The 23,305-nt window shown below is 35.3% G+C and overlaps 1 protein-coding gene across 1 annotated transcript in view; it reads left to right on the plus strand.

Moving 5' to 3' along the window:
- LOC140750445 (cyclic GMP-AMP phosphodiesterase SMPDL3A) overlaps positions 1-23,102 on the plus strand; it is an 89,264-nt gene extending 66,162 nt beyond the window's left edge. Inside the window, exons 3-11 of the mRNA XM_073083970.1 lie at positions 7,992-8,060; positions 8,569-8,728; positions 10,931-11,133; positions 12,145-12,302; positions 19,958-20,132; positions 20,355-20,467; positions 21,406-21,593; positions 21,820-22,047; positions 22,749-23,102. Of these exons, the coding sequence (XP_072940071.1) occupies positions 7,992-8,060; positions 8,569-8,728; positions 10,931-11,133; positions 12,145-12,302; positions 19,958-20,132; positions 20,355-20,467; positions 21,406-21,593; positions 21,820-22,045 (1,292 nt within the window). The 3' untranslated portion in view covers positions 22,046-22,047; positions 22,749-23,102. The remainder of the gene's footprint in view (positions 1-7,991; positions 8,061-8,568; positions 8,729-10,930; positions 11,134-12,144; positions 12,303-19,957; positions 20,133-20,354; positions 20,468-21,405; positions 21,594-21,819; positions 22,048-22,748) is intronic.
- The last annotated feature ends 203 nt before the right edge of the window (positions 23,103-23,305 follow it).

Here is a 23,305-nt window from a genome sequence, read left to right on the forward strand (position 1 = left end):
ATACAGCATTTTAATTTTAGGTAGTCTTGTTATCTATATGTGGAGATAAATGAAATTGTCGTCATTTCGAATTTAATTAATTACTTGCACAAATTATACGCACTTAATATTATTTTAATAAACAAAATTACTGCAGCGAAAACATCGCTGTCACAAATACTACGAATTTCAGCGCAAAAATATTTATTTTAAAATGACATATTTTCGCCACGTCCCGAGCACGGGACAAATTAAAAAACAACTGCAATTTGTATGGAAAAGTTAATTTTAATGTCATATGCACTACTGAATGCAGTACAGTATTCACAATTATATGAATTAAACTTCTTCATTTCCAGCTACTCCTGTTTTAATACCGGCTTTATGAATTTATAATTCAACAAGTGTATGACTGTTGTTTTGTTCCAATTTTGTACAATGCATATTATTAGGTATTATACCTGGATGGTTAAGAAGTCCGAATTGTAAGTTATTTATTTCAAATCATCTACAACTATGACAAAATTTTAGTTTTCTTGACTCGATCCCGGCATCGCCATCGTCCTATTATTGGAATTGTTTCTGTTCATTTCTGTATTCGTATTCTGAGACTTTACAGGCTTCATTAGTGCTACTGACCTAGTGTGTAGAAATATCACTTGAATATATGTATGGAGCTTATTGTAATTTTGATGTGAGGAAGCTATAAATACAAATTTACAATAAGTCATATAATCACATTTCGGTATTTTCTACAACACTAGTTCATTTTTTTAGGAAGAACATTTTATACAAATTCCAACATAAATACGTTTTGAATTTAGTTAAACCTACAATAAGGCAGATGGTCTGCCTGATAGAAAGTAGTCACCGTCATCTATAGACATACCGAAGGGGTTCTCAATACGTCACCGGCTTTGGAGAAGTACTGTTTTGCACTTATTTTGAAGAGCCAAGAAAAATGAAATTAAGAATTTAGATCTCAACTTTTAATAATATAAACTAAAAGGTATATTAAAAAAAATAACCAGCTTTACTAATAACCACCAGTTCAGTTACGCATCAAATTTAAAATTACAGATTATACCATTTCACAGTCAATTTGTTTCAAACAAAGGGAGAAAGGAAGTGTAATTTTGGAGGCAACCTTCCCTTGTAACTCCATGCCGTGGCTCGTTATATAAATTAAGACGATTTAATTCCCAGCAATACAAATCGCTTGTCTAATTTGTTCTACAAGTTCAATTTGGCGGGGTTACAAAGTTTTGTTAATATGGAGACGTTAATATGGGGAAGCTTAGTGGTATGATTTTGGTTTCCGATCCCTGAGGGCCTGGGGTTTGAATCTTAAACATATTTTTGAATTTCTTTTCATATTAGAAATATTTAAGATTTCCTGATTTCCGTTGATTTTCAGCCAAGCTGAAAATTCGGAAGTAAATAATATATTCTCAATGTTTTTTTTTATATTGTATCATTTTGGTAGCCCGGGTAGCGCAATCATAATTCTAATTTGACAAGCAGTAAGGGTTCAGTCCCTGGCCAAGCAAGCACCTAAATGTTTAATGTGTTGATGTGTATTAGTATATCCACACATGTCCATTTTTTGTGGTATTTACCCACAGTGAAACTAAGAGAGTCGTGCCTATGTAAAGCGTTATAATCTCATTATTATTATTTTAATTATATCTATTATATTCATTTGAAGGTGGTAGAACTCTTTGTGGTTCGACTCGGCGGCACCACCGCCACACCTATTTCTACCTAATAACAGCTGTGTTAGGCGCTGCTGTGTTCCGGTTTGAAGGGTGTGGTAAGGGAGACAGACTTTTCCGAGGCGTTCCAGCTTAGTCGTCAGGGGTAGCGGCGCATCTGTGGCCGACCTCAGGTAGGAATATCTAATCCTATCTGGGGTTGATTACAGATGTCCATGGGCGGCAGTAGCCACTTACCATCAGGTGGACTGCATGCTCATCTGCTACTCTTATATTATAAAAAAAAAACTCAGAGCGTACTCTTGGTAGATTTCATTCTACGAATACATCGACTTTGTAACAGATAACCGTGGGTAGTGATTTTGACCATCAGATGAACAACATGCATGTTTGTAGCTTCAGTCTAATTAAAAAACTTAAGTAATATATTCCTATTTTTGGTGCAACTGTATTTAATGTTACCATAAGTAAACGCAGTAAGTGTTTATAGACTTCTATTTGCCAACGTAATATATTAAAGCCAGTAGACGACAAAAATTAAACTAAAACATAACTGCTTTGTGGATATAATCCTTATGCTTTTTGAAAATTAATATCAGCTAGGATGAATCCGCTGGAATTTCCCTAGAGGGGTCTAATCCGCGTGTGGTGACAGCTAGCCAGTTAATGTGTGGGTATATTCTAGTTTATTAGATACGAGAGGCTCTGTGGTGTTACCCGTGTTTAAAAATGTGTTTTGCACGGGACCATAATTATTTTTTTTAATAAAAATATGCCTATGTTACTCCTTATAACATTAACTAACTGAAAATTGGTATTTTCGGAGATAACAAACAAGCAGACAGACAGACATTTAATAATTGTTTATATGTTATAAATACCCTATATACCTACGTTTTTAGGCAATTAGTTAATTAAACACTTACAATCAGGTGAACTGCATAATCATCTATTACTTCTTTATTATTAAAAAATGAAAGAGTTAATTTGAAAACGATTGTATTACTTTTACTTGTAAGAAAACATTATTTTTATTTTAAATCTAAATTAAATATATCGTATCTTAATTTAGTTGTCTATCATATACCTTATATTTATGCTTGCTACCTAAATTGTCTATGAAACCTTGTTACGGCATGTCACAAGATCTAAGTTTTGTATAAACATAGTAACTACACCCCGATTCAGAACTTATGCGGCAGGTGGCGCTAATTAAAATCAACGAACTGACTAAACTATCTTAGTCAACCGAAGTTTAACATGCGCGCCTGTATGAGGGACGTGTTTCACTGCACACGAGACGCTTGACGGTATTGATACTCTAGTTTATTAGTTATAATGTTTTTTTTTAAAGCAAAAGCAGTGATAGCCTGGTGGTTAAGAAACTCGGCCCCTCGATCGAGGGGTCCGAGGTATAAATCCCAGGCACGCACCTCTGATTTTTCAAGGTTATGTGCGTATTAGAAATTAATTATCACTTGCTAAACAGTGAAGGAAAACATCGTGAGGAAATCTGCATACCTGAGAGATTAAAAAAAATCTCAAAGGTATGTGAAGTCTACCAATACGCACTTGGCCAGCGCGGTGGACTATGGCCTAATCCTTCTCATTATGAGAGGAGACCCGTGCCCAGCAGAGGGACAGTAATCAGTTGTTGATGATGATGATGATGAATGTTTTTTATAATATGGGTAGCAGACGAGGGCTACACTGGAAAGCCTCAGGACAGTATGTCTCCCGTACCACAACCTCCACAGAATACCACGACGGCAGACGACTATTAGAAGGCGTTCCAATTTAGTCCCATGGTGTTATAACAGGACTGACATTAGGTTGGACTCTCATCATATGTCTTATCTCTTGTCCATGGGCGGCAGTAGCCACTTACTCTCAGGTCTATTTGAAATCTGCAGTTTATTCTAAATATTGCAGAATTCCCTTTATCCTTGAGAAAAAAAACTCTTATAGCGTGTTAAAAAGGCCAGACATTATTCAGACAAGAAAATAAAATCGTGTTTAACTAAACAGTGCTATTTGCAGTGAGTTGTGGAGCGAGACAAGCCAGCTAATTCGTGTAGCACGCGACCGTCAGCCACACTTGATAACTGCATGGAACCTATTCAAAGTGTTCCGAACCTGCCTTTGTATTTTACAAGGAACCTACTTTTGATGTCGTGAAATTAATATCCGTACTTTATGAAGGCAAACGTTTGTATTAATGTCCTGATCTCTGTAAATTTAGTAAGACAGCAATAATTGGCCAAGTGCGAGTCGAACTGGTAAATAGAGGGTTCCGTATCAAATTTTCATTTCATTTTTATTTTTAATATTTCTTATCATAGCACCCATAAAAACAAATGCGTTGTGAAAATTGAAGTTTACTACCTATAACGGTTCCAAAAATGCGAAATGCACTGAAAAATGGCATACTCTTGTATACAGAAATTCGGACAGAAAGCAGTGGCTTAGTAATAGGGTTTCGTTTTTATCCTTAAAAACGATATGCATCATTTAGCAAAGTTACACATACATACACACTACACAAACAAGAACACAATATTACAGAAAATGTGTGTGATATAAAATCGTGTTTAACTAAACAGTGCTATTTGCAGTGAGTTGTGGAGCGAGACAAGCCAGCTAATTCGACCGTCAGCCACACTTGATAACTGCATGGAACCCATTCAAAGTTACGAACCTGCCATTTTGTATTTTACAATGAACTTACTTTTGATGCCGTGAAATTAATATTACTTTAAGGGCAGAGAGATTGTTTCTTGTAACGCGCTTATGTTTAGATAAGTTTAGTAAGATATAAATAATTGGCCAAGTGCGAATCGAACGCTCACGGAGGGTTCCGTACCACCATATTTTCATATAATAAATATTAAGGTGAAGGTGAAGGTGAAGGTGATAGATAGAACCTTTTGTGGTTCGACTCCGGCGGCACCACCGCCACACCTATTTTTGCCTAATAACAGCAGCGTTAGGCGCTGTTGTGTTCCGTTTTGAATGTTGTGATAAGGGAGATATACTTTTCCGAGGCGTTCCAGCTTAGTCCTCAGGGGTAGCGGCGCACCTGTGGCCGATTTCAAGTACTTATATCTAATCCTATTTGGGGTTGATTACAGATGTCCATGGGCGGTAGTAGCCACTTACCTCCTTATTCTGCTACTCCTATATTATAAAAAAAAAAACATACCACATCGAAGTAAATGCATTGTGAAAATTTTAATTGTCTACCTATAACGGTTCCAAAAATGCAAAAATCGCCGAAAAATAGAAATTTTTGGTTCTGATTTTGAAATTACTCGTATTTTCATTTATGTCTTTACCACGCTTTTATTAGCTCGATCTGTATGTACGTATGTAACGGAATCTTCGAACCCGATTTGTACCCTCTTTGAACGGTCCGATTAATTTTAAATTTTGAACAATTATCAAGTACCCGTGACCATACACGATTTTAATAATTTTATCCCATTCACCTCATTAGGGTCGTCAGGAATCAGGATTAACTATTTTCCTTGTGGGGTTTTAGCGTGGTTTTTAGTTTTTAAACTATAATTATTAGTTGTAACCTTGTTACAAATTTCAAAATTATTTGCGTTACATAATAAAGACACACATGCACAAACAGGGACACCATATTACAGACAATTTGTGTCGAACCTACACAGTTAACGAACATTATTAAGCCAGATCTAATAACAATGGATACCATATTGTCGTCCCAAATTAATACCAAACAAGATGAGACCCTAAGATACTGAATTAGTCTGGCGTCTCAAGTCACAAGCAGATTAACTACTCACCTGCCACGACCTCATACATTAAATATCAGTAGGTAATGCATGCTGTCATACTAAAACTGGAAGATTATCTTATATTAAACAATAAAGGTTATTTTAACCTTGATTATAATTCGCTAATCCTATCAGAGGTGGCAAATTACTATCGGGTGGAGAGCATCCTTGTTTGATATTGTAAAAAAATATTAAATGTAAAACAGGCATGTAAGGATTCCGTATTTATCGAGTAAGATTGGAACCTTATTAATGAGCCCCCTGTATATATATATAGATACTCCTTTATTTTCAAGTTTTTTCTTTGTATCTATTATTACAGCGATCATAATAATTCACATAGTACATGTTAAGTGTTTTTTTGTTATAATACAAGAAATAGAGCCATGTTACACATGGAGAGAAGAACAGATAGCGAAGGCTTAGTACAAAAAATAACTAACTAGGATGTTATTGAGTCGTAGCTTAAGCTAAAGTACCTCAATGGTAAAAAATATCACAAAATCGATGTCAGCGTCAGGTTCTCTTCATTTTACATTCACATAAACTAAGTTACATTGAAACATGAACAAATTCATTGAAATATAAACCAAAGGAGAAACTGCGAATAACTCGAATCCACTTACAAGTAAGTTAAAGGCAAGTTAATTCAGAGTAAAGTTTTGTAAGATATTCTCTGGGGAGGTGTAGTGTGTGATCAAGTATATTCGTCGTGGAGTCATTAATCAGTCGTTTTTGCTCATAACTCCGGCGAGGGTTGTACTCAAAGTTCGTGGACAGCTGCTGAGGGAACTGTACTGATGCTTATGAAGTATCTCAGGTTTCGTTGGATGAATGTGAGTAACTCTTTTTATGTTTTAAAGGTAGAAGTGATATTTATTCGACGAGGTATCGCCGTCACGTTTATATCTTGATTTTCACATCAAGATCTTGTGTTTCGGTGGAAGCGTGACATACTTTTCCGAGGCGTTCTAGCTTACTCCTAAGGGGTAGAGCGGCGCATGTGTGGCCGACCTCAGGTAGGAATATCTAATCATATTTGGGGTTGATTACAGAGGTTCATAGGCAGCAGTAGCTACTTACCATTAGGTGGACTGCATGTTCGTCTGCTACTCCTATATAATAAAGAAGATGCCAGTTGACTTACTTACATATGAAGTGACCATAGAAGTTCTCGTGAATGGAAACGCATTTGTTACTTGTTTCACGTAAGACCCCTATATAAGGTCGCCGATTGTAGACATCTGTCGTCATCGATCGTCGCTGCATGTTCAGCAACATGAAAAGTAGCTCATGTATTAGCTCAATGTCGCTTATGTGTCTCCTCCCTTTGTAGATCTTAGCTGGTAAGAAGTCTAAAGCTACAGTTTATTTTATAATAGAGGAGTGACAGACTAGCATGCAGTCCACCTAATGGTAAGTGGTTACCGCCGCTCACGTACAACTGTAACCATACCCAGATAGGATTATACCTACCTGAGCTCGGCCACAGATGCGCCCTACCCTACCCCTGAGAACTAAGCTGGAACACCTCGAAAAATGATGTCTCCTTTACCACACCCTTCAAACCGGAACACAGCAGCGCTTAACACTGATGTTCATAGGTAGAAATATTAGAAATAGGTGTGGCGGTGGTGGTGCCAGAGTCGAGACACATAAGTTTCTACCACCTTCGAATATGGTGTGGTTCGAATAATTGTCTTTTTAAGGCCCTAAGTGGACTTTTAACAGCTGGTATGCAGTCCCAATAACCTAATGAACTAATTCCTTTCAATAATTCCTTTGAATGTGTGTATTTTAATATTGTAGCAGGAACTGTCCTGAACTGGAACAAACATTTGTTTGTAGATCTCATTGAGATTCAGATCTCGGCTAGTGACGTCGTTGGTAAGAGCAAAATGAATTGTCGTTTCGTGTTCAAGAGCTTTGCGCAACTTAGATGAAGGAGATTAAGGGTATTATAGTAAGCGGGATCCAGGTAGCTGTGTAAAAGAAATGTATTTTTACCCTACTGCTCTAGTACGTAATGTTTCTTGAGTTTGTAAGTACTTTAGGATTATATGAAATTAAATAATTTTTTTGTATAGGCCTACAGTAGCGCTTACAAATTGTCAGTTTCAATATTTTTCTATTAATATATAATTTTTACTACTATCTGTTAGGCTAGATGGATTTATACATTGAGGTTTAGGCAAATTTGTGTATTGAAGGTGTGAGTACCTAATTAGCAGACTCACTGCGAATCCGACTTGTTATTTAGTTATTATTTTTGTTTTTATTTAATGTCGGCTTTCACATGTGTACTGCAAAAAAATGGTGATTCTGCTTGTAAAGGATGGATGTGCCGCGCATTTGATTCATGTGATGTCGATGCCACATCAGCAGCCTCATATTATACCTCTAAAACTTCCTCATTCTACTCCACAACGCTATAGAACTATCGGTTTATTGCGTGTAATAATAACTGACGGACTGGTTTCCTTTGTTGCAGGTTACTTCTGGCATATTACCGACTTCCACTACGACCCTCTGTACACACCACAAGGCGACACTAGAAGACGTAGGTATAAACCAAATAAGTAATACATTTACTTAGTCACATTTTCATTTTTATTTCTTTGGGCTAGAGTTGTTTAGATTTTGTGTGTGTGTGTGTGTGTGTGTGTGTGTTAACTATGAAGTTGCACCACGAACGGTTCTTCTGCCTTCAGACAATGTGAAAAGTACTTAAAAAAGCTTTCCCAAAATACATATATCCATTTCTATAAATGTCAGTCGTAAGAAACTACTAATCATAGGAAGTTTCCGTGTTTTTGGTTGATACTTACTGAAATTTTAAAATACGAAATTTAAAAAAAAAGTAAAATACCTAGTTTTTAAAAATTGCATTATTTATGATTGTACAGTTCTTTTATTATTTCATTAATTATTTCTTTATTTCAATTATTTATTATTAATTATTTCCTTGTGAAATTCAAGTTATTAAGCTGTTAAGTCATCCTTTACTTCGGTAAACAGAATACTAAACACGATTATATAAGAAGTTATTAACCTAACTTTGTCTTCAGACTGTCGAAGAGCTGACGAGCGTGGCAGCTCCGGCCACCACCGCGCGCTGGGAAGGTTCGGCGACTACTCCTGCGATAGCTCCCTCGAGCTCATCCAATCCGCCCTCCGGTACATGAGGACACGCCACTCCGAGAACGTGGAGTTTGTGCTGTGGACCGGGTAAGATTTATGATTAAGTATTTAATTTTACATAGTGTATACTGTCTACTTACATGTATTTGTTTTGAATTTAACACAGTCAATTTTGATTATATTATTTGTGTATTAGAGAATCTATTACAATATATGGGGTGAGTGATTTTGTAATAGAGTGATTTTGAGTAATAGAAATCTTTACCAGGACCTGTAAGATTTTTTGCTAATTAGAAAATATGATATCGTTCAAATGACTTCCACCAACGGTGACCATCATTTGTGCCCGTTTTATAATATTTTCCACGACTTTCCTTAAAATTTCCGCCGATATCACTTCGTATTCCAGTCGATTCTTCTCTTTAAAAGCTTACAGGGTGGGTCTACTATAATAAGGGGAAAAACACGCTGAAACCTTTCGTGTAGTAGTAGCGGTACCGCGTGTGTTACTGATAATTACTGAGTTAGTAAAGCACTCCTTGCTTCATGTTGAAAATAATAAAGTACCTTTGACGTGTCATAATTCCTACTGTACAATTAATTATAAATATACACAGTATACTGTACAATTAATTATATTATACACAGTTTAAAGGTGTCAACAATAACACATTTCATACACATGTTATATATTGGCCTTAATCACCATAGTTAGAAGTTCGCCTTAAACAAAATTATCAAGAAGACACCCGATCTTGCACCGCCGCTGTGCCGTGTGAACGCTGACTCCGCACCACCGCTCCGTTTCCACTGTATAGTCCCGAACGTGGGAATTCACTCAATTCACTCACGCAATATATAACTCACATGCGCGTGCTTGCGTACAGTACCCTTACCATGAGTTTTTACGTTTTGACAAATATGACTGTTTTCAATTTCGAATCAGCGCCCCTAGCGAATTGTATCAGAACTATAGTGTCAGTAAAGTAACATTAAATGTCTAAATTGACAAAATGGCGCTTAATGTTGTGTCTCTCTTTTTTGCGAACATGTGAGGTAGACAAAAAGAATTGAGCACTTACTTATTGTTACGTTTACTCAGTCTACTAAGCAAACGGAACATAACGTAAAATTGAACGGAAACGTAACGTAAAATTGTGGGATGTTTTGAAAACTCATGGTAAGGGTACAGATGCATATGCGTACACATCTATGAATTTTCTTGCGTCCCTCATTGTATATCAATAAATATCTTTAGGTAGAGTGGTAGGGCGTTTATGTTACCAAAATATGCTATACGATGTTGTTATATGAAATATTAATGCTATGCAACCAATTTTAAAATATTGCCACACTTAGACTTACTATATACATTTTCTCTTTCATTTTTACAATACAAGTAAATAAATTGAAGTATTCGTATTTTATTTTTTAATAACTGTAATTTCAAGCGCATATCTTACACGGCACGATATGTTCAAAACCTGTTTTAAATTTCTTGTAGTTTAATAAACTTAACTAAAGCAGGTCACGAAAAGAAGTAAAAAAGACTAATTAAAATGTTTCTCAAACATAAATTTATTGAAACAATAAGAGAATATTTTTTTTTAACATTAGACTTTTTAAATTATGTTGTTAAAGTAAATTGGAAGGGTTTTGACTTTTTTGTACATTGTCAAAAATAAAGTAGTAATTGACTTCATTCCGTCTTGCCGGAAGTTACGAAACGTAACGCCCCTCATTGTTGGGAAGTTTGAACGACTGTAAAGTTTATTTTCACCATCTGCGAATACGATCTTGAAAATGAAGTGCCATGTACCAGTTACAGTTGATTTGTTGAGAAATGTTTGAAAAATATAGGTAAATTAGTGTTGTTTAAACAGGTTTTTTAAACTCAGCGTAAAATAATTTTAATAGACAATTATGTAATATGTTTAGATGTATTATGTTTAGATCCAAAACAGTATGGGTACACAAACAATTTACCTAAACGATATTTTCGAGATAACAAATAAACAAAAAATACAACTTTATTTACTTGAGCTATCACACAATAAAGCTTGTAAGAATATAAGGAAAATAATTATGTTTAAATGACAATTACATTTAACAATTACCTATTAATTGTTAAATGTAAGCTTTTTATTTAAAAACAATCTTTAAATTCTATTAGGTTAACTTATATAAATTGAACTGCTTTAATCTCTAAAGAAAAAAATAAGATGTGTGACTTTTATAATTAATTGCGACAGATTTTTCATATCGATAATACATACTTTTTTTTCATAGTGACATCATAGCGGCTCGGCACACAGGAAATGAAGATGACAGATACCAGGCAATCAGGAACATAACGGAGTTGCTTCGGATGACGTTCAGCTCCCACTTCGTGTTCCCAGCGCTGGGCCACACGGACCCTGCGCCGTCTGAGAGCCTCACCAATCTGTGGAGCCACTGGCTTCCCATGGAAGCCTTACAGACTTTGAAGAACGGTAAGTGTGATGTGTAAAGATGAATCTGTTAGAAGGTCGATTTCGATGACGTCTTCGCCACATTTTTGTTTTATACATACATAACATAAACTAAGAGTATGTAAATTTAATGTGTTGTGAGTGCATGCCTTACCACTTTCATATTCAATAATTGCATTGAAACGGATTGAATTTCCGTCCAAAAAACCATTATCAAAAGCTTCGTGACAGCGTCTGCCATTTACAAAATCACCCGTGTATTAAAACAGTGTTAATAACTTTAAACAATCTCACCCCTGAAATATCAACTGAAACTGAAACTGAAATCCAGAACTATTTCGATAGTGCGATAGTTTAGCGCTAAATTCGAAATTCGAGGTTGTTGAAAGTTTCAAATTCCGACGTCATAGTGAATTTTGCATGCATCTATACGTGATATTCTGGTTACATGACGCTTTGATTCCTCTACCTTCTACTCTCCTATTTCAAGCCGGTTTTGATATTCGAGAAGCGAGAATACAGATTATTATTGATAAAATGCGGAATATTTTAATATACATAATATAAACAATATAATAATCTACAAAGTTAAGGAACGGCTAAGTTAAGAAGTTAAATGGGGATTGCTAATGGTTAAGTCTCATGCGTGCGTTAGGCTATGGGTCCTTATCATTAGATAACATTGGTTAACCCTATCCTACGCCTGACGCCATCTTATCGTATTAATATATACTCGTAGTTCTTAGAGATGCAATGGGCAATAGAAAAAGGTAAACACTCAAAAGGTATTTAGTGTAAACACTATTTTTAACAGACTTCAGAAAAGAAGATTCTTAATTCGAATGCTTTGTATGTATGTACGTTTTTATTATATGTCTGCAATCTTCTTAATTTGAGGCTTAGTTTTTTGGAAACATATTTTACAGGAAATTTTTAGTGTACAATACATTAAGATGTTTCTGTCCTAAAACTACAATATTTTTCTGTAAAATTCCTACCTTAACCTATTTTAACTTAGTAATTTCTTCACAGGCGGGTACTACACAATAGAACAATCACACAGCAAGCTACGGATAGTAGCATTGAACACCAACCTGTTTAGTCTCCGAGAGGCGAACAGCGCGCACGCCAGGAAGCAGTGGGAGTGGCTTGATGCTGTACTGGAGAAAGCTACTGGTAATAAGGAAATGGTGAGTATCAGTTTTTTTTAGATAAAGCTATTTCATTCTGTTGATATCATAAGAGTTGACTCATTAATAAATCGAAGAGATAGACCACGATGGCTGCCAGCGAAGTTATACTTCTATTCATCCCTTTGAGAAGTTTATGAACATGTTATTTTTTTAATTAAGACTTAGCATAGACGTAGGATGATGTAGACGTAAAATGTAGGTTTCTTTACGTTACGAAGTTTTTAATGCCGCTAAAAGAAATGTGGGAAGAATTTTCAGTATGTTCACACCCATAGCTTTGAATAGGAGCCGGTAATTTCTGCATGTCAATTTAGTACAGCTCCACTAAGAAGGTTGTGTTCAACATGTCATAATTTAAAAAAATAGTACCTAGATAGTGTCAAAAAAGGTGGTGTTAATTCATTCCACTGGACTTGATCGTCGTTTTTGTAAGGGAAACTAGAATATTTTATTCTTTAATATTTAACATCTATACCTGCTTGCTAGTAATATGAAGCTAGGTTTACAACATTATTCATATCCTAACGCGATTGTCATGTCATGCTGCAGTGGTTCCCATCTGCTACGTTACGTGCGCGTAGAACTTGTGGCCATACTGTGATAAATGAGTTTTAAAGGCCACGTAGACCTATGTGTAGATACTGCTAACGTAGACGTCTACGGCGTAGCAGCGTTACGAGTTATAATAAAATTCATGTTTGATGGTAACTTTAATAGCTACAATTTGAGGTATCGTGTACTTGAGTGTAGTTTCTGCTAAGTCGTAGACTGTGTGTCGTAGCAGTTGGTTTTGTTTATAATGAAATGAATAAGAGAACGTATTACTATTATATTACATCTATTATATTATAGATTGTTATTTATAATTAATATCATATTTTATACTCAAGTAGATAAAGAATTTATCAGATATGATAAAATGTAATTAATAAATGCACATATTTAATGTTTGTTGTATTTTCACAAAATTCTAGGCCTTGTCCTTAGAGGGTTTCAATTAAAGGGATAACTTCGATTTGCTAAACTTTTAAAATATTTTGCTGAATTAATAATACCTATTTAAGTATAGCTGTATGTTCTTTGTTTTTTAAATGAAGCAATATTATGATACTATGTAAACATAAAGAAAATCTGCCATTTTCGCCCTTCACCGCATTAAGAGTTGCATAAACCCACATAGTTTGGTACACGCCAACGCAAAGTTATAAGCGCTATTGACGTCAATAGCGCAATACTGTGAGCTTACCTGAAATAATACCTTTATACATCGGATGCGAAAAATTCCACGCCCACAAATACATATGTGTATTTGTGTACATACATATGTGTATTTGTGCAATAAATATAGATTGCATCCAGTCTTGATACCCATCGGAATAGTAGAATCAAAATGAACATGCTTTATAAAAATGTAAATTCGTTAAGTCTGGAGCTTCAAATAGGTTGTGTTTGATTAAAAGTCGAATATAAATTCAGACGTTTTTAGCGAACACGATGAAAATTTTGTGCAAAATTTTTCATATATTTTTACTCTATTTTTATGATAAAATGCAAATAAGTTTATATCAGGCGCTGTTTTCATCAAACGTATTGAAATATCAAAATTGTGGTTGTTTGAGATAGGTTCATAAAAATACTATTCAATAATTAAACTCTTTATTCACTCAGAATTATATGAATAAAATGCAGATATCACGAGCATACACATTGACATATTACACTACGCACACACACTACACTACAACGTACACTTTTTAGTCATATTGATTAGTCTTAACATACAATATACATTTTAACACAATATAATGCTTCAATCAATTTAAAAATACAATTATAACTTTGAGTAAAGTATAAATATATTTTTACTAATCGCCAAATCAATTAACTCTAACGATGGAATGAAATGATATCGAATAAAGAGAAGTAAATTATAACATCTATACCAAGATGATACCCATTTTTGAAGTATAATGGATTGTAAGATCGTTAGAATTTCTACGGTATCTTGTTATAATATTCATTGCGATATTTTATATTTACTGAATAGTTGATGCTTTGTAAAATATGTATATCACTAAACTGTAAGTCACTAAATTTAACACTTGTATTGAAGACAATATTATAAAAGGCTGGACGTTTCTACTTCGAAAAAGGAAGGCGTTTCTACGACAACTTTTAAGTTAACGCAGATGCATATGAAAGCTTACAAAGTACTTAACAATAAATAATAATGTTTGTCAGGAAGACTTATAAAAGGGGGCAAAGCCGCGGTGACATCAAGTAATGAATACACAGGCAAGTTAATAAAAATGTTTGCATACATCCAAAGCTATTATATTAACGAGTTTCTAATGTTCAATTCATTTACGCTGGGATCGGATTTCCTTCCCGGCTAGTTTATGGGAGACCGGTTTCCGCCCGTGACTTCGTTCGCATGGACTTAAATTATTCGTTATGTGGTTGTAATTGGCAACGTTAGGGAAATGGAAGCATAAAAATTGTCCGTGTAAAAACGCTTTGATATGTCTAGTATTGTACAAGTGAAACACCTGTTCTGTTTAGAGTGAATTTCATATATACATGAGTATCAGTGACTACTTACAATGTACTTACAGTTTGCTACCTCAGTCTAATTATATATGACTCAAAGGTGACTGACTGACATAGTGATCTATCAACGCACAGCCCAAACCACTAGACGGATCGGGCTGAAATTTGGCATGCAGGTAGATGTGATAACGTAGGCATACGCTAAGAAAGGATTTTGATCAGTTCTACCCCCAAGGGGATAAAATATGGGATGAATATATTACTTTGTAACGCGAGCGAAGCCGCGGGCAAAAGCTCGTCTTATATAAAAGTCCATAGTGAAAAATGGGGTGCCATATAACCTCAATGCATCATGTTGCTTAAAAACAATAAATTCTATAAAGTAATTATACATAACAAATGTTCAATTTCTGTTCCTTAAATGATTATTGAAAATTCATTGCTAATACCAAAAAAATATGAGATGTAATGGGTTCAAAACTGGGTCCTCAAATGGTCACTATTACGTAACATTTCATTCTAAAAGAAAAAATTAACCTAAACCAGTGGACAGTGAACAACTAAATAAATGTCATAACGCCGGAAATATTCCATATTTAAACAGGCAAAAACTAACGAACATAACTCTATTCGGTGCGGCCGTTTCAAATACATACGAGCAATCTAGCAAATATATTTCCCATAATAGCTTTGTTTTCAGTGGATACTACGTTAGGCTGTTTACTCATGCGCGTTTTTAAATTGTAAATTTAAACGCCTTTTTTTAATTTGTTGATTTCTTGTATCAAACGAGTATGTAGGCCATCTGACAGTAAGCGGTCAAAATTGTTAATTGCCAACTGTGATTAAATCCTAATAGGATTGTAGTTCTATTAATTGTGGACAATTTGACATAGATGTCTTGTTATCTTTAAAGACGCGTCTGCTTTATAACCCCCTTCAAATCAGAACACAGCTTAAGCTTAGTCTATTCAGTCCTATTGATATAAAACTTCTTTTCGGTCTTCGGTCAGTCGTTGGAAATGAATGTCCAAAATTAACAGAATAATTTAACTATACTTTTTATGTTTTATTTTAAATATGATCTAAAAGCTCAGATAGGCTTGTAGGTCTACCTTTCTGCAATGAACTAATATTCGAATTCAGAACTCCGTCGCTGCACACTAATTCCACAATTAAACAAAGAGCGATACATCAAAACTGGCTAAAACTGGTTACGGGCAGTTACATACTACAAATACTCGATCACAAACCCAACATTATCTGCACATTTAATCCCGCACATGTGTCGGCAGCCTTACCCGTAACATGTACGATATGAGCCGCCGCATCCATAATTATGAAATGAATCACAACTATAGGCCGGTAATAATTTAGCGTAACAAATGTTCGTAACAGCGATACCGTTGAACTGGTAGTGGATTTAATAACCGTATTAACGTTGAACGACTCATTTTGTAAAATAATGTACGTGTAATTGTAATTTTTAATTTTGACGTATAATACATGAAGCATGTAAGGTTTGCAACTTAACTAAATAGTGATGGATTGTTCTAATAGTTTATACTAGGCATAGTAGTTTAAAGTAGTTAAACAAAACATAATAATCCTTAATGACATGTAACTACTTATAAAATTTCCACTAACTGATGGCAACTACATTTAAGTAAATATCTAGTAGGTAGTAAAACTCTGTCGATCAAATTTGCGACATCACCGCCACACTTTTTGCCTAATAACAGTAGTATACTGTTGCGTTCCGGTTTAAAGAGACATACTTATCCGAGGTGCTTCAACTTAGTCCTCAAGGGTAGCTACGATTTCGTGGCCCATCACAGATAGGACTAATATCTTCTCTGGGTTGATTATATATGAGGTTTGAAGGTGGTAGAACCCTTTGTGGTTCGACTCCGGCGGCACCACCGCCACACCTATTTCTGCCTCATAACAGCAGTGTCAAGAGCTGCTGTGTTCTGGTTTGGAGGGTGTGGTAAGGGAGACCTACTTTTTTGACATCGTTCCAACATAGTCCTCAGGGGTAGCGGCGCATGTGTGGCCGAGTAGGAATATCTAATCCTATCTCGGGTTGATTACGGATGTCCATGGACTACTTACCATCAGGTGGACTGCATGTTCGTCTGCTACTCGTACATTATAAAAAAAAACCATGCGGCAGTAGCCACTTACAATCACAAAACTGCTTATTAACTGTGTTTATTTGTTACTTTTATCTTATAAATTAAAAAAAATCATTCCTATAAAATATTCAGCCGCGTGTATAAAGGCGTGGAACCTTGGAAAGTTTAGGCTAACAACTGAGTTGTCTGAAGTTATTCTTTAGTTACTTCCGTGGCCCTTGAACTACAGCCTTGCCGCTTAACAATTTAAATTGCTCTAACCCACACGAAAACTTTTCGATTAATATTTCTAGGAAAGTTTTCTTCGTTCAGTTAATCAACTTTATAATTTCTAATTACCGATACCTTTTGAGTAGAAATGGGAAAATTGTTGAATTTATGTTGACGACGGCTTGCGGTGAACTAATAAGGGTTCTAATTTTTAGCTTCATTAGTTTCTTATATTTCTTGAATAATGCCATCGCATTTTTCTTTTGAAGTTAAACTCTTTGGGGTTTTCATTTTCAACGTTTTTTACGAACGTTTAGAATTTTATTTACATTTTGTTACGACAAAAAGTATAATTTCTTACGCGTATCTTCGTGCGTATCGTGCTTCTTATGAGTACAATAATTTTATAACGGCATTACAACCAATCATTAAACTTGAATATAAAAAAAAAAAAACTACGATTATTTAAAAACCAACAAAGTCTTAATCAGATTCACACTAATGACCGCGATATGAGAATTTTTGGTTAATACTGATCTCGAATATACTAATAATTTGGTAGGGAAGCTCCTTAGCGCTAGTAACTCACACTTTTATTCTAATCTTACACCATCTCTATAATAAAATCCATCTTGCATCGTCAGCATTTTCAAAGAAAAAAGTGGTTACGGAAAAATAATCTTTCCCTAATCTCCTCACTTAATACACATTTAGAATTTTCTCCAAAGCCTCCCGTCACATCGAAACGTTATCCACAAACATTTCCTGTTTGGCAAGAGCCTAAAGGGTTATGTAAATTCAATTTATTTTTTGATGTTGCTTAAAGCTAGGGATTTCGAACCAATTTAAAACAAAAAAAATATATTTCGCATTCACCCCGAAGGTCACGTCATTTATTTGCATAAAAGCAAAGCGCTGTTGCTTATATAAGTCGATTCATTGCCTTTTCTGCTTACTTTTTTGCTCTGATTGCTTTTCTTTTTGCATGTGCAGATGAACGATTTGCGTTATGTAAAAGAAATGTTTAATTTCGTTGGAAAATATTCAATTTAAAAACGAATGAAGCCTGATTGAATGCAAGAGTGAAGGCATTAATTTAAAAGCAAGATTATTGTGTAGCGTAAATGTTATGTAAGTGTTGATAACATCATAAAACCGATCGTAGAATTTGAGTAAGATTTTTTTTTGGTTTTTATATATAAAACATTTTTCATACATATAAAAAGGATATTTGATGATTTTTTTTACGTTTAGGGCGGATGCAAATTTTGGGAGGATTTTTATTATGCACACTGCACAGGTTTCTAATTTAAAATTACTTCTAAAGGTAAGTATAATAAGTTTGCTTATTTATCTAATCAATACTAAATGATAAAGTGGTTAGTTTAATTTTCGGCTACCTGTACTTATCTACTGACTAATCATAAAAATGGCCAAAACAATTTTGGCAGGAGTTTCACAGAAAAAATGTTGAACCTAATATGGGTTCGTTTTGTGCCGAAAATATCAACTTTCAGTTCAAAACTAAAATTGAAACCGTATGAATTTCATGTAAATAGAACCGCGTGAAGCAATTCAAATTCAAAATGGAACTAAAAAATGTTGTTTATTTTTGATTTTCGTTCTCTCGTTAAAAATTTGCTCTGTTACAAATTATTCCTCGAAAACCCCTTTATCAAATTCTCTCAAGACATTTTTCTGAGAAATTACTGAAAGGAGTTATAAATTTGTTCCAATATTATTATAATTTTTTAGGGTTCCGTACCCAGAGGGTACGGGTACGGAACCCTATTACTAAGACATCGCTGTCCGTCTGTCACAGGGCTATATCTCCGGAACCGTAATAGATAGACACATGTAATTTTTACATAGGATGCATAACGTTGGCCGCTATACCAACAAATACTAAAAATAAAATAAAATTGAATATTAAAGGGGGTCTCCATAGAACAAACTAGTATTTTTTGGCATTTTTCGATCTAACTCTTAAATCGTATTAAGAAGACAATTGAAATTTTTACAATCCGTGTACTACTATAACTGTTATTATAATAAATACAAATAAGAACCATAAAACATATTTTAATATAGTTATTTTAATTTTATTATACGTTGTTTACGTATTATTCATCATCACCCCAACCCCATCTTTTGTGTGTTATATAACTAAGTATGGTTGTAAATAATAAAATGAATAAAAATAGGTAAAAAATAATGAACGGTGGTACGGAAGCCTCGACTGTAACTCGTACTTGGTGAATTATTTATCATTAACTTTGTTATTTTTGTTTTTACGATAATTCAATTTGAGTCTCTTTATTCTTACATATCTGTGCGATGAATGTAGTATTGCAATAGACTAAATACTTTTTCTTCTTCTGACTGTTATCATCCATTGCTGGATGTAGGCCTTCACATTTGTCATCCACTAGACCCAATAGCCTCATTCTCATCTAGCCTCTTCCAACAACTCGTATCGTGTCGTCCATCCATCTGAATGGTTGTCTGACCGTTCGTGGGCTCTACTCTGTGACTTTAAAAGCCCATCATTCCACCGTGCCCTGCCCAACTTCATTTTAGTGCAGCAATGCTGTCCCCTATATCTACAACCTTTCCACCATATGTCATGTTTCACATGGTGACATTGGAATTTCTGTCTTTAAGGACTTTCCAAGCATTCCACGTTCCATGACTCTTTCAGAAATTCGCAACGTTTCGACTTCATTTCAATTTACTTATTATAATATTTGACAGGTGTACATCGTGGGTCACGCTGCACCAGGCTCGGATTCCGGGCACGCGTACAACGCGCAGTCTGTTGACGCTAATGCTAAATACCTGCGTATGGTCCGGCGTCATGCAAAGATCATCGCTGGCCAGTTCTTCGGCCACCTCCACGCTGATACCTTCAGGGTTATTTATGATAAAGGTAGGTCATTGTGTGATAAAATGTATGATAAGGATAGGATTAGGTTAAGATAAAAGTAATGCTTTTTAAAGTTCAGACTTAAAGTATATATTCAAAATCTTAGAAGTGTTATTGAAGTCGACTTTGTATTTTATTAAAATGGTTTATTAATAAAAAAAATGTTTGCAAGAATGTGAATGGAAAATGAAACAAATAACCTAAATATTTTTTTCCATTATCTAGATCAGCCAGTATCGTGGGCTCTACTGGCGCCATCTGTGAGCCCACACCACGACCCGTCTGGGTCATCGAACCCCGGATTGAGACTCTTCAAATTTGACTCTGACACTGGCAAGGTAAAAAAGGGTTTTTATAAAAATTATTTAATATAGATACTACTACTGCTAACTCTTCACGATAATGACTAAGTGTTGATTGGTGGCCTTAAGCTGATGTAGGTCTTCTCGCAGTATTTAACTCCACCAAGTCACCCTAAATCATCGTAAAAACATCCGAAAAAAATAAAAATCATCTCAAGTACTCTATCACTTATTATTAATTAAATCAGTATTTAAAGTGGTCATACTAAAGAGGCGGATATTTTATATGGTTATATTTATGAGCAATGTGGTTTGTATACCAGAAGCCCCCATCTTAGATTACATATTTTATTGAATCACTAATAGCTAAAATATCATCCCATTTTCTCATCAAACAAAATAACACTTCTCGATAAAAATAACAGGACGTACAAACAAACAAACGTGCCCAAAGTGGAATTTGATCTCGATAAATATTTCCAGTGTATTTGCTCTGTAAATACGAAGCCAATGAGTTCACGCATTAAAATCTGATGATTTGTGTCAAGAGCACTGGTTTTTAAATTGAATTGGGGTTACAAGTTGATTTTATTTATGGGGGAATTACTCTTTGTTAATAATGAATGTGGTAATTATTGAAATGATTCAATACGTTTACGTGCGAAAGAATTTCTATCTATATTATATAAACGCGGTTTTAAGCGTTAGTGTTTTTGTTTTACCAAGTGTGGTAATTGAGAAACAGTTATGCGAGATATTTTAACTAAGAGAGCACACGAGTGACCTTAACGTCGACAATTGCTCCGCCTGTCTTTAGTGACCGCGGCCACAAGCCATTCGAAGTGGCAGTCTAGTTTCTTAGCAATGTTTAAGATGCAGTTGAGGCTCACCCAGAGAAGAAGGGAACGTATGATGCAACACACGTGAGACAATTCTTACAATTACTTAGATTAAGTGACTGTTATTTGCTATAGGTGTTGGACTACACTCAATTCTACTTGGACCTGGCAGCAGCTAACAGAGCCACGGGTGGAGCGGAATGGATTGCGGAGTACAATCTCACGCAGTACTACGCCCTGCGGGACGTATCAGCGGAATCCCTTCACAACTTGGCTGACAAGCTACGGATAGGCACTCCGCAAGAGACCACCATGTTTAATAAGTAAGCTTTGTTTTTGAAGACCACTAGTTAGGAACGGATTGTAAAGTATCATTATCATGCATCATAATTTGTGTACAGTTGGAAAACTTTATCAGCTTATACGCAGATTGGAAACATCCAATTCTTAATTACATCCGGGTATACAACTATACATATATGTGCTAGGAAAAGTCCGTTATAGTAGTTCTCATCATTATTGGAAAATGACATTTTTTTTTATTTCCAGATACATCCGCGCGTACAGCGTGAAGCACGAGAGCTCGGAGGTGTGCGACGGAGCGTGCGCGCACCAGCACTACTGCGCGATCACCTGCCTGGAGCCGGTCGCGTACCGCCAGTGCGTGGAGGCGGCGGCCAGCGCGCTCGCTGCGTCCGGCCGCTCTGCTGCTACCACTGCGTCGATTGTGGAACTCTTGATCGCTTTGGTTCTGTGCGTCGCTGCTGTGGTTTAAAGGTTCGTTTGTTTATCTTATCCTGTCATATAGAGTACTGGGTTCTAAGCCTGGTCCAAGAATACATATATCGATCTGGGTGTATGACCATTTATGTGTTTTGATGACACCTTTGAGTGTGTCTCATGAATCATGACGACACAAAGATTATATTACTATTAGATAGTATGGTGAGGGTAGAATAGCAGCTTCACAGTATTGTGGAGCAGGACATATTCATAGCTACGAAATAATTTTACCACGTTACAGTAAAACAAATTTATGATATGACATTTGGCAGACATTCGCATACTAACAAAGAGAGTGTTTTCCTTCGACTACTACAAATTTTGTCATGAAAAAAATGTTTGCCGTCTAGGCACAGTTGTGGTTTGCAGACAAAGTATAATTGGCTCGTTATTTCTTACATGAAGGCAAGTACGAAAAAATTGTATATTCGGAATGATTGAAAATACCCAATTTATCTCCTAAGTATAAGCACTACAAATGAATAGAAAGCCCAGACTCAATATCGAACTTAAGTCTGGGCCCTATTATGTCGTACTTTTATCCTATACTTCAACTTTATTCTCCGAACATAAAATTCAATTTCGTTGAAACCTTTGCGTTGCTTCCGTCTAATACTCTATTGGTCATATTCTTTTTGCGAAATTCCAAATATTGTCTCCGTAACAATGTACTCAATTCCTTTGTTCTCTTACAGAGGCCGCGCAATCTTCATCGATTAAGGTTTGAAGATTGGACCACTTCTATTGTTAAACTTTTGCGTTAATGATCTGTGGAGAGGACACGAGTGTAGTGTTAGGTGATTTTGTAATCGTAAAGCTCAGAGGGCGTATGTGATATTGCTCCAGTAATATTAGTTGTAAGTATAAAGGCAACTTCTTTATTTGCCTTAAGCAAATCGCTACAAGTCATGTCTGGATGTAGTCACTCAAGAACATTATTTTTTGCACAGTCCACGAATGTGAAGCGCATATTATCACGTCAACCTATTCGTATGCGTCAACCAAGTTTCGGACCTGTCCGAAATAAAACAGCTATCGGATTTAACAACAGTAAATAAAATGTAAAAAGCAAACAAATATGTATAATTTTCTAGACTGTAGGTGTTTTCAGAATTGGTTGAGCTATTTTAATTATGACTAATCATTCATTTCTTAAGTCACCTAAAACAGAAATAAGTGCAATCCGGAATAGAGTAGCCAGAAACTCCGAAAGAAATTAAAGTTTTTACACAATCTGTCACAATTTCCTACA

The sequence above is a fragment of the Epargyreus clarus genome, unplaced genomic scaffold (genome assembly GCF_041222505.1).
Source record: "Epargyreus clarus isolate Ecla_fem2 unplaced genomic scaffold, WU_Ecla_fem_2.2 ptg000019l, whole genome shotgun sequence".
NCBI lineage: Eukaryota > Metazoa > Arthropoda > Insecta > Lepidoptera > Hesperiidae > Epargyreus > Epargyreus clarus.